General features: G+C 44.4%; 1 protein-coding gene across 8 annotated transcripts in view; it reads left to right on the top strand.

Annotated features, from left to right (window-relative positions):
* The window catches only part of LOC142590678 (phenoloxidase-activating factor 2-like), a 281,393-nt gene that overhangs the window by 230,859 nt on the left and 37,476 nt on the right, over positions 1-13,058 (top strand). For all 8 annotated transcript variants that reach the window (XM_075703095.1, XM_075703090.1, XM_075703093.1 and 5 more), the window contains 3 exons: positions 6,141-6,247; positions 9,262-9,533; positions 11,952-12,112. In XM_075703095.1, the coding sequence (XP_075559210.1) occupies positions 6,141-6,247; positions 9,262-9,533; positions 11,952-12,112 (540 nt within the window). The remainder of the gene's footprint in view (positions 1-6,140; positions 6,248-9,261; positions 9,534-11,951; positions 12,113-13,058) is intronic.

Raw genomic sequence — 13,058 nt, 5'->3', positions numbered from 1 at the left:
GCAGACATCAGCGACAACGAACTAAAGGCAGCCGTGTCGGCAGACGGAACTCAGCGTGCCTTTATCGGCCGCGCTGTTACCACAACAACGCACTTGGGCATGTTCACCCACTATACTCGATGGGTGAACGACATGCTGCCCCGGAGAAGCCATTAATAATTAATCGCGATTTACGAACCGCACAACCGACGCACACTCAACATGGGCGCAGGTGCACAAATCAACAGGCGAAATCTCCGGCACCCTTCCAAAACGTTTCCAGCGGTGTGCGTCAGAGGGCAGCTCAGGAACATGAAAACGGCGGATTTTCGCAACCGACGCTAGCGCCGCCTGGATTCTCACGGTAGTTGGACTGATACCAGGAAAATGTTCACTAATAATATATAATGTTTTGAATATTACTTACTTACAATCTAAATTTAACAATGACAAGTGACGTCTGAATAATTTGTAGTTGCTTAGAAAGTTAAATGTGTGTCGAAAGCGCAATGACGCTTGTGAGGAGTACTACATAGCAGACGACCGACGCCGGCGTCGTCTGCTTCTGCTATTGCTGTGACGTTGCCCGCTTGCTTTGGCCAGGTGTAATATATATCTGACTCATATATACACTCAGAATTAGATTGTACATTTACCTTTGAAGGTTGGCCCTGCTGCATAGGCCGAGCGAAATCACGACGCTAATCACACTACCTTGCTGCCAATAAACAGCTTTATTATAACATCATCGATGTTTAAATGCGATAAAAAGCACGTGAATAGCATTCAGTCTCGCCACGCATTTCTGGTGAACATAAGCTGTCCGCCGCTGAGTGAAGAAATACATCCGACCACATAAAGCCGTCGCACGCCGCTATGTTGCTAAAGTTCCTCTAATTTTTTAGGTGAAGATGTCACGCCACTTCGTTTATAATATTCATAAACTAACTTGATTTGAGCGAGTGCCTCGTGTTTGAGCAGAAACACGTAGCTTTCACAGCGCCAAATTCTGTCGCGACTGTTAGCCTTCTGGTTCCGAATGCTGCTCTCTTTTGCAATTAACCATTCGAGAAGCCACGTTATAAAAATTTTAAGCGTTTAAGCTGAATTTGCTTCGAAAAGTTTATAATTTCAGATAGAAATGTTTTTCTGTGCGTGCTGGTTTGATGCGCGCTGCAAATAAAGTTTACATAATAAAGGCTTAGCTGGCGTTTCGATTACCGCTGCCGGCGGTGCGCTGTCGTAGTTTGGATGGTGGACCCACCCCAAGGCTTGGACGCGAAGCACGCCGCAGGCTTGCCGCGCCGTCGTCTGTTCACCGATGACTTCTCTTCCTGGGTCAGTGCCTTTCACCGGCTACAAAATGTTAAACATTATCGTTCGATGCATGACGCACCTGCATTTATCGGAAGTTTCTCGAATGTTATTGATAGTTTTTCCGTTGGCTGTTGTTACCAAAGCTTTTAGTATTCTTATTGTACGTGCGACGCGAATTACGTATTACTTTCTGGAAGCCACGCCTGCACCAGCAATTAAACTTGGACGTTAGACGAGTCAGGCATAAAAGCCCAAGTGCTTGACCCGCAGGATCAGGTTTGCGACCATCGCTAACTCTGCTACATGTCTCTCAATTTTTTTTTTGCCTCAATATATGGCAAAATGAGAACACGTATAGAGCTGCGCTTAAATGTCCAATAGGGCGTATCGTTGAATTTTATTTTTCATGCCTAGTGTTAGCTGAACTGCGAAGTGCTTCGGACTGTACCCCGCCTGAGAGCTCAGGCGCAGTAATTGCCGGCCACTGCCTCCTTTTGCGGCAAGCAGTCCATGCCCAAAGTGACCACGTTAGATAGCCTCGTGGTTCCAGGAAGCTTAGCTCGCATACTTTCGTCAAATACTGTGCTTAACCAGAGTTTCATTTGGCCCGAACGGGCACGGACTTTGGGCACATTAATAAACTGTAGCCACGCTTACGAATACAATATTTACGGGAGTGCGCTTAGTTGCGTTAAAGTAGAACGGATGCTTTGCTTGAGGCCAAATAAAATTCAAATTGCCGTAAACGCAGCAATGGTTGTTGGGAAACAATTCTCAGATAGATTTCAATGAATTTTATCGCATTTGAGAGAGGAAAGCTATATACTATTGACCACACTAAGCATAATTTTTATTTAGTTTCTCAATGTTTTCTCGAAAATTTCCGGTACCAGTTGTCTAAAACATAAACAGAAGTTGACCTACCCGTTATTGTGCACTTCCTTAAACTGCACCTATTAGACCATCGTATAAAGCGGACAAATTTGCTACATGAATTTGCACCTTACGTGGACTTGTTACACGATTTGTTTTGCAAGATTCGTACTCGCAAATTACTGGTGTAATTTCAAAGCGGCGTACAATACATGAGATTCGCCAGCTTTAGGTGTATTATTAGATGCAGTTTACAGAATTGTGATCTTTTTCCGTAGCTAGGGTAGTTCTAAACTTACGGGTTTCAGTTACTGAACTTTTGCAATTTTGAACAATATTGCAGCAGATCCTCATCCCGCCCAACCTTTTTCCCCTGTTGGCCTATTTGGACCATTCCATCTCTCCGCCTTAAGAAATAAGTAGGTTGCCGCCGCTTCTGATTATGCTTGACGGTGTGTAATCACACGAGCATTCCCCAAAAGTTGCGCTGCTGACGTAGCGGATTTTATCCACAATGGCGTGAACAGTGGGCTAGGCCAATTACTTACTGACCACGCCCGTAACTTCCTCTCTACGCTTTCCACGGTTCTATAAAAAGAAAATACTTCCTAAATCAACACATTCCTTGGCACTGCCACCTAATTTAACTGGTTATTTTAAATACCAGGCGCCTCGTCACATTTCGTGCAGCGCACAGTAGCCGAGGAAAAGGATTCTTAAACGTCCCTAGCAAAATATTCCCCTTAAGTAACGCTGCTAAGGGACGCCTAAGTATAGGTTGCCGCTTATATGCTGAGATAGGAATTTGAGTTCGATCGCTGTAACACAAGATATTCCTTAAGAAGGTCTAGAGGTATTGCGCGCTCGTATTAGCTGCGTCTAAGTACATTCGAGTTATCACAATAGTGAAGACATGTTACTATTAAGTGGAATGTGTTAACCCTCGACGGTGAAACCGCTCTGTAAGACCACTAATTTAATAAGCACTACTCGAAATCAGCATGCCAAATAAATCATAATTTTTTTCAAGACGCTTCCGGAATCTGGCAGCAATAAGTCGCGGAGAACGCGACCTTGAAAGAGTCTTCACTGTGACGTCGAGATGTGCTGTGTTCGGTAGCCTACACAACTGCCACGGATGCCATTTGCACTGCCGCAGTGGCTGCCTACAGCAGTGCCTTCAGCAGTCGTATGCCTATTTAACACCGCTGGAGCGTGTTGCACAATGCACGCATATTTCAGTAAAAGACAGTGTACGAAATGCACAGCAGTAAACAACAAAAATTGATGTATAAATAGCACAAACGACGTAGTAACGCGAAATAGCGATATTTTTTTGCAGTGCGTCCTTGTTGGAGTGGCCGATGATGGCTTGTCGGTTGCTCTTGAAATAACGAGTTGTAGCGGGGACATGAGAAGGCACCTTCTCCTGTGTATGCTCGCTGGTTTCAAGAGACGGTCGTTCACAAGAACTTGTGCCACATACGTTGTTCCATCCTATGTGTGGAAAGTTGGGTTAGTTAGTGATTGATCATCATACCTTGCTAGTGAAGCAGCGCACTTACACGGACACAGAAGACACACAAGATGACCGTCGCTGAAGCAGCGAGTGTCGTCTTGTGTGTGTTCTGTGTCCGTGTCAGTGCGCTGCTTCACCAGCAAGGTATGATGATCCATTCTGTATGTTCAAAATGATTGCCAGCTTCGTCTCAGCTGTGAAATATCAGTTTGAGAGATCAGTTTGTGATCAGCTATTGTAATACTTGCACCCAATAACTAACCTGTGAATGTTATTCTAGCGGGTGATTCAATATTCCTAATGAATAAACGTAGCATGACTGACTGCACAAGAAATGACTATTTGATATGTAGTGATGATGGGCCACTAGACAAAATGGAGTCATTCTTTCACCTTGACTTGCTTCTATAGAATCTCCAGCACCTTGGCGTAAAATAAGTTCAATTTCACTCATTTATCTACAGTCGATCGTAATCCGTGACTCCCTCGGCCGTTTCCCAGCAGCCCCATTTGGCGTCGTCGCCACTCGGGCGTTCACAATCGCTTGCTGCCTGGTTGTACCACGGCCGCGCTCGACCCTTGCTGCAGGCTGCGCTAACCATGTAAAGAATGAACAAGTGCAATTAATAAAAAGAATGTGCCACTCCACGCTAGCCGCAGCAACAAAGGAAACCCAGTGCGGGTTTCTCATGTAAGGCTGCACATATGAAGTCGTATTTATCCGGGGCAACTTTTTTTTTGCTTTATTTTCTGCGAGGCTTCTATTGTGTTTTCTTTGTAGCTTTTGCTACTGTGGTGCTGAATAACATGATTAATCCTCTACTTTGCGGGCTTCCGCAGAGTTCTGCGGAACTGAGTTGACTTCCAATTGCGCTGTCTAAGACTGCAACAGGTATTAACAAACCACAGAACAGTCGACAAATAGAAGAGCGTTTTCCTATTTTCTCGCGCGTCTTCATACTTGTGCTACTTGGTCTTTTCGGTAAGGCGGTGTGTTCCTTGCAAACTTCGCGACCTCATCCTGTGTTGTGATAAAAAAAGAAAATATATTGTAGTTGGCGTTTTTTGTTTTGTTTTGTTTTTGTTATCGACTGAAGGATCAGTCCTACACCTTATGCTCAGCTCTACATGTCCTCAATTTTTCCAATCTTCATTAAAACTTCTTTCTGTTGCGTGTTAGCTTGAATATTAACTTTGTACGTGAAACATGGTTGAACGCTTTTCGAAAGCAAAAAGAAAATACGTCACCTCGACCAGACTTGTCGATAACGCTTGCAAAATTGTGGATTACCGTGGTTAGTTGTGTAACCATATAAAAGCACTTTCTAAAACCATGTTGAAAATAACAGATAATGCTGTGTGTTGAAAACTTGAGCATACTGTCACTAATCATATAATCAAGCATCTTACAGCTCGACGAAGTGTGACCGATATAGGACGGTAATTTGAAATCAGCCAAGTCTCGCCTGTCTTGTGTACCACGCGTGCCGTTCGAATGTGCATCCGCGAATATAGACGCCAGAAAAATGCGTTCAAGGAATGGGGCAAGCATTTCAGCGTAGCAACGAAAGAACGCATGTGGAAGGCCATCAGAATTAGGTGATGCTTTAGTCGTCAGGTTAAGAAGCATAGCCAGAAAACCTTCTAGTGATACGATATCTTAGAGACCAGAGCACGATAAAGGGATGAGACTGACTGCTTGAGAAGGGACAAAGCACGCTGTGAAAATGTAAGCTTCAATGGGCTCTTTTTCAAGAAAGTGTTGCGGAGATACAACTCGATGATGTTCGAATTGTCTAGCGCCATCGAGTTGTATCTGATCAACACTCTTTATTCTGACTCAACAAGTCCCAGAACTTCCGACGGGATTCTTCAAAAAGATTTGGTAGGGTATGTTGAAAGTAACTCCATTTATAACGTTTCAACGCCTCATTAAACGCTGTTCGAGCGGCTTTGACAATGCTTGCAGCTGCATCGCTTTTTTTTAATGCGCTTAAGCTTTCTTTTTAGATGTGAGACCTCCCTTGTTATCCAGAAATTCAATTTATTTTTTACAGTGCATTGTTTCCGCGGGAGAGTCGGATGCGGAAAATTTGTTAGATACAAACCGCGCAGCCTTTCTTTGCATTCTTTATAATGTGTTAGTGTACGCGCCGTTCTGTGCTGTGTCGTAGGGAACGGCGCGTACACAACACGGTGAAGTAGGAACCGAGTTCATTCTGTCTGCTGGTCTTTCTGTGCTTTATGTAATTCACGCTGCTTTTTACCGTGCCCAAATGACAACACTCGTGCGCAGGCGCCTTTGTCTCTCTCGGCACCGCACCGCCCTTCGACGCCGCTCCAGAATTGCCGTGCATTGTCAATGGTCTTCGGAGTGGCGTGTTGCGCAAGGTTCCCGAATTCCTGTCGCGCGGTGCGAATGTGCTGCTCGTCTTCTTTTTTTTTGCTAAAGGCTGCCGTGCTGAAGTACGAGAGTGAGATCCTCAAGTTCGAGTGCGGGGGCACGCTGATCGCCAGTCGCTACGTCCTCACGGTCGCTCACTGCGTCGCCCGGTTCACGTAAGTGCAACGCGACAACGTCTTCCATGTTGCCCACACATGCAGAGCGTGAGCAGAAATCGCTAGTCCATGTATGTCGTGTAGGGGACAACACGTGCGCAGCGCGCGGGTGCTTGAAATCATCTTCACTAAAAGATGTTACCATTCGGGCAGCGTCACCTTTGGTCGACGTAAAATCTACCGCATGGCAACAGAATGCACTTCCGTTTGTCAGTGACCCTTGGATAGTTTATTTTTCATTGTTTTTCGAGCGCACTTCGTGCAGTAAAAGCAACCTAGACACCTGAGCACTGGACACCTGAGCACTAGATAATCTTTTTTTCACTTGTGTGTTAGCTTGAGTGCATCGCAGCCATTTCTCGTCATTTGCTTTTGACCATATTGGTGGTCCCACTTTTGGATCGCGACAACTAAGAATTCCTTCTGTTACGGAAACCCAACCAGCCTCATGCAGGCGTCCGCTTTGCTGGCTGCGATGTTTTGGAGCACAACACTAACATTGCCATGTTGTTCATTGCAAGATTTGCTCTCGCGTGCCTGTTTAAAAATTAGATGGTGTGATGAAAGGAGGAAAAGTGCAGGCACATCTTTTAATGATTCAGCGGAAGACCAGTAGTTGTAGATGGCTGTGAGAGACCCTCGCCCTGAAGTGGAGCTAACACAACCGGGTGATTATTGCAAAGCACACATTTCACCAGTGCTGCGTCATGGGCAGATCCACAGAGCAGCTAGTGTGAGAATTGCAGTGACAAATAACATTTTTCGTCAAAATTTTGTGTATCACTACATCCCTGTTGCTGGTGGCATAAAAAAAAACTAATTTCATACGGTGTTTCGCACACACAGTAATATGAACGTTCTCGAAGTGAACAGCAGGAAGTCAGCAGTATTTATTGTCATATTTCTTTTCTGTCCTTGTCTGTCGGGCACTACTTATTGTAGTTCCTACTCGTATATATACCAGCACTGCTGGCGACATTTTAAATAAGTTTGTTAATGTGAACATATCTCTCGCTGCGTTGAAAAACAAATCTTGCAAATATTGACCAGGGATCGAAACGTTCTCTTCGAGCCCCTCAACTTGCACAGACCCTCTTTACGTATTCCCTTTCGTAAAACTAACCAGTATTTTGTTAATTTCTCCCTCAAGCAAGTGCATTTTTGCCACATTTATGACATTAGTAAACTAACTTTCTTTACTTAGTTACGAATATGTTGCAATTCAACAGGTGTCTCAGACCGGTAGGCGCCTGTAATTGATCTTAACTCTCTCGTTATTGCGGCATTTTTGCTTAGATGTGTGTGCGTATAATTGCTCCGCTCCCTGTCGCAACGCTCTGTGCGCCCTGAAAATATTTCAATAAAGGAAAATAGTTTGACAAAGCGGTATTTTCGAAAGTGCAGAAGCGCATGTTTAATACTGAAACCTGCAATTCTATTTTGTTCAACAAATGAAGTAAACAATTGTTTGCGCTTACCACAGCTGTTTTCTTGCACATTTCTCAACAAGATTGCATTTATCATTAAAGCAGTTCGTGTTTTTGTTGGTGTTTCTACTTCCGAACAGGTGACTGAAAGACGATATGACAGGTGACATAACTGAAGCCTCCCTTCATCTACATTTCTAGTTTGCATTCATCTATTACATTTACGCTCAAATGAGTGCCAGAGTGAAGCAAGAAGGCTTGGAGCAGGAAAGCATGCGTGTCAAAAGTACTTTAATGTCAGAATAATAAAATAACTATAGTACGATGCGATTTCAGCGAAACGAAGTGTGCGCAGAATATCACTTTTAATTTATCGTCATCAAAGCACAGCCATAGTACTTGCGTATACGCGTACACATTTTAGCAACGTGAACCAAAGCTTCAGTTCGGCCAGGCTCGAGCCGGTCAATGCAGCATCAACCCGCACGCAATGGCTTGAAGCATGGCTTTCGACATGTTCTGCACACGGCGGTGGCATCGTCTCGGATACGTAGGTACAATTGGTATTCCTTGGTTCGGATCGCACGCGGTGCCAACAAACGCAGACGAGGCACACATGATGAGCGCTGGCTCACAAATAAAAATTTAAATAAAATCTGACATATATAAGTCATTGAAAAACAGCACACTCAGATCCATCGCAATGCCAGAATATGATTGGCGTGGGCCTTGTTTCAGTTACCGAGATCTTGTTTGTGTGTGCGTCGCGAGGGCAGTGATGCCGGTCGACCGAGAAACGTGAATGAGGTGTAGGGCACAGTTAGTGATTCATGCACAGTTCTGGGGAATTGGTCAAGATGGACACAGTGCCGAATTCGCCTGTTCCACCATTTACTAGGCCAGACAAGTCTTGGCACCTGCTACTTTGCCTCGGCAAGCCTCGGCAAGGTAGCTGCTGTCTCATTGGTCCAAGCAGTGTGCGAATAACGACGGATTGCACCACGCCCCAGAAAAGAACAAACGAAAGCTTCGTTATATATATGTATGTATATATGTATGTATATATGTATGTATATATGTATGTATATATGTATGTATATGTGTATGTATATGTGTATGTATATATGTATGTATATATGTATATGTGTATATATATATCTATATGTATATATGTATGTATAAACTCTATAAACTCAATCAGCAACGCGAACACATAAAACAAGAGAAATGCGCACATGCGCCTGACGTGTAGGGCAAGCGCATGTCCTGAGCAAATAATCCTATTCTTTGTCTTATAACGAAATATACGAGCGGCTGACACATTCGTCCCATGTTCCATTGCGTCGCTGAGGGAGTCCTCAGTTGAGTCAGCGCTCGTCCTATGTATCTCGGCTACTACGATTTCTATAGAAATAACTTTGGGTTCGATAGAATTTCTATATTTAACCATGCCCTTTGCTCTGTACCTGGTCGCACTGATTACCGCCTACTTCTTTGATGTGTTAGTGGTATCTGTGCGTCTTGGGCATGCCAGCAAAAGGACGTGCTGGCAGCACTTGGTCTAACTCGGCAGAGCTCTGTTCTCAGGGGTGCCGACCGCGTGCCCTTGAAGGTCCGCTTGGGCGAGTGGGACACGCAGTCGATGAAGGAGTTCTACCCGCACGAGGACTACGATGTCGGCAACATCTACATCCACCAGTACTTCCGCAACAGCTCTCTCTGGAACGACATCGCGCTGCTCGAGCTCACGCGACCTGTATCGTTCGCACCGCACATCTCTCCCATTTGCCTGCCGAAGCTCGAGGACGCCTTCGAGGGCAGCTCCTGCGTCGTTACCGGATGGGGAAAGGATGCCTACCGTGAGTTTATATTTCCTGTTACAGAGCGCGCAAACAAATCAAATTTTTATTTCCAGTAAGCACATTAGATGGAGGACAACGGACAAAGACCTGCCATGGCAGCTTGACGAAAAACAGTCGAAAACAAATGTAAACGCGAGATCAGTGCAGAAGAAAATGAAGAGAAAAGTCTGAAAAAATGCCCTGATAAGTAGAATCAGTTTTCTTTTTCTGAAGAAAAATCAGTTTTATTTTTCTTTAAATATAGAGCTAAGTTTAGCAGCGGAACTAATAGATAAAGATTAGCAGTGATGGTAACAAAGGCACCCCATGCCACAGTTGAAACAGGGGTGCAACAGCGTTCTCATTTTCTCCATGTCTGTGGAGCACGACATGCAGAACACGGGAAGGCGGGAGGTGAAAAACCAAGATGGTGAGCAAAACGAGAACACGGTAAAAGCAGGAGCCTACGTTTCGAAAAGTGGACTTGTCCTTTAGAAGGCGACATGCATTCCTCGGGCCAGAATGTATAGGTAGGCTACTTCTAAAGGGGAGAAGGGGTAAGGTGGGTTGGAGACGCAACGATCGAGGGTGTGTTAGCGGCGAGCGTGTAGAAATGAAAAGGGGTGCTATTCAACGTCGGTGAGGAAATGTAATGTAGCGCCGTGTCTGCCGGTTGACGTATCATGTGGGTTCCTTTTTGTTATGGAAGGTGCCTGGATGTTCAGCACAATGCTGTGTCTGTCTTTTTGCGCCAAACAAAGTATTCATGCCTGGATGTCCACTGAGGCCATGATTGGGGTTAGTTGCCTGTGTGCTGATCAGCCAAGTTAACATTATCTGGTGAAGGCAAATGTCAGGATCGAAATAACAAAAGCTTATGCCAACAGAGATGTATTGGCGCAGGCCAAGACCTTAGGTTGGGATTAACCAGTCAAATTATCGGAAGTCTATTGCACTTAGATTTCGGCTGCTGGGGGCCAATGTAATCTGAAAATTTTCCCCACGTTCTGTTTCTTCTGGATGTCCTGGTATTTTTCTACAGGTACAGTGTGAAAAAAGATTGTATTGGAAAACAGGCGGCTGTTGTCAGATGTTTTCTTTTTGTTTCTATTAAGGAATTTTTACTGCGAATGCCAAGGAAAACCAGGAAAGGTATACCAGGCAATATTGAGAAATGAATTTTCTACATCATGATTGTAAAAATATTTCCATCAATAAGTTATATAAAAAGCACCCAAAACAATTTATATCGCAGGTTATTTCAGTTATTGTTCTACAATAAAACATTGTATCAGGCCAGCTGGAACAGAACAGCTTCAGGAGAAAAACTGCGTGATGAAACGTGCTGAGAATAAAGGCACAGAAACTAGACACGACCGCTTACAAAGAAAAAAGCTCAAAGAGCGTATTTATTGTACGCAGCTATCTGCGTTTTTCCTATTTCAAACCACCAAAGCATGCTCTATTAAAAGGAACACGCCAAGACGAAATGCATTATCTATCTCGCAACAAAATGCAACCCTTGCCTTGCATATCGAAGACAAAGAAATACGCACATCTTGTTATAACGTTAGGTGCTCTCTTGGAAAAGTAGGATATTGTTGAAAAAGCCTCGCCTGAAGAACACCAAGAGAATACTTAAACAAATAAGCCAGTGGCCTATAGGTAAAAACCACCTACAAGAACACGTACCCGATGTGATTAAAACATGTCTTCCTCGCTTTGGGTCCGGAAGGCCCATGTTTAGGGCGTGCTATTGCCCAATCATTATACAGAGGTCAAAGATCCTGCAAAAAAGAAAAAAGCGTGGGTAGTTTTGATTTGCGAGCATGCAAATGCACTGGTGGACGCTATATCTACAACCTCGCATTTCCTTGCGTCTCTGGCGGCTACGCTTAAGAACTTCAGTTTCGCCTAGTTGGTGTTTAGTGCATATCATATTGACCGCAAATAAAGACGGGGACATGCGGAAGAGACACGTAAACAACACGGGCGGTACCGCCCGTTTTGTTTATGCGTTCTCTTCCGCTATTCCCGTCTTTATTTGCGGTTAATATATGCGGCTACGCTTAAGCTCTTCGTAACAATTCCGCTTAAATTTCCTTGCTGTCATTTACAAAATGCGGGGTGCTCCTATAGGGTGGATGTGTATGGAAAAAGACCGGAGCCCGAGCCGGGAGGCACGCTCTGCCAGCCGAATCGAGCAGATCGTCCTTGTCCAAAGCAGTAACATTTTTTTTTCCTGGTTTCCTTCTCGGGGCACTTAGGCAGAGTTCGGGAACCAACGTCCCGACAAAATCCTGTCTAAGCAAACTTACCCACGAATTGCCAGTTCGTGATCGTCCTTGTCTTGATTTGTTCGCCCGTGTTGCTGTTCGATCACACGCGCGCAGTCTAGCCAGCACGGGAACTGAGCGAAGTACCCTGTGATCGCAGGCACAGGCAAGTTCGCGAACATCATGAAGGAGGTGACGGTGCCAGTGATTGACAACCCGACGTGCCAGAACCTTCTGCGCCAGACGCGACTAGGTCGCTACTTCCGCCTGCACGAAGGCTTTATCTGCGCCGGCACAGAGGACGGCGTAGACTCCTGCAAGGTACGTAGTAAAAATATTGCGGAATCCAATTAAATAAATTCTCGGTTAGCATACTAGTGGACAAACTGAGCTAGTTCTGGGCGCCAACTAAATTGTCTCAAGAAAAAAGATATTGCACCTGAATCAAGTCCAAAAGTGATGCTTTGAAAGTAGGTGTTTCTTGATGCTGCCCCATACAATTCAAGTTTCGTCCATTTAGTATGGCGAGAGCTTCAAAGGAGACTTGCGCGTTTCAGTTGAAACTCGGCTTGTTTTTGTGCAAAAGCTAGCGCTAAGGTGTTGTCGGAAGAAGTCGAGAAGATGAACAGAAAGGACGCTTATCGGATTTGTTGCGTTTCATTTTTTATTTTGAAGTATACCAAAAAGAATTGTGAAATCCCGTATAAAATTTGAGCATTCAAGGCGCTGTGTACACAATTGCGCACGCCAAGAGAGTGCGTTAAAAGGAAAAATATTGATAAAATTATAGATATTTAAAATGTGTCGTATGTATCTCAAAACTGGTCTGATTGGGATCCCGTTGCAAGTTTCGATAAGGAACTGAAAATGTTTTAGTAAAACGAATGGTAAGGTAGGCAGCTGCGTGTACTCGCTCGGTGCGAGTATGTCGTGTGTAGTGGATTCGCCCCTTTCGTGTTCTTTCAGTGTGTGGCATCGGACATAATTTTCATATGCTGGGATAGGTGCTTTCGAAGCCTGCTATACATTAATAGTTATGTTCTCAGATGTACTGTTCATTTAGTGAGATTTCGCAGGAAGTCCATATTCTGTAAACTTGTCAACTCACTGAAAAATTGAAACTTGTGAATATATTCTGCAGCTGTATGCTTTCTATGCTTTTGAAAATCCAGGACATGCGGTGAAAATTTTCAATCAACAGAATTTATTGGCGCCGGAAAGGGCTAAATGAGTTTACTCGATCTGGGTTATAATGTGCAACATTGCA

The sequence above is a fragment of the Dermacentor variabilis genome, chromosome 8 (genome assembly GCF_050947875.1).
Source record: "Dermacentor variabilis isolate Ectoservices chromosome 8, ASM5094787v1, whole genome shotgun sequence".
In the NCBI taxonomy this organism is placed as follows: Eukaryota; Metazoa; Arthropoda; class Arachnida; order Ixodida; family Ixodidae; genus Dermacentor; species Dermacentor variabilis.
This window is presented reverse-complemented; position numbering and strand designations above follow the sequence as displayed.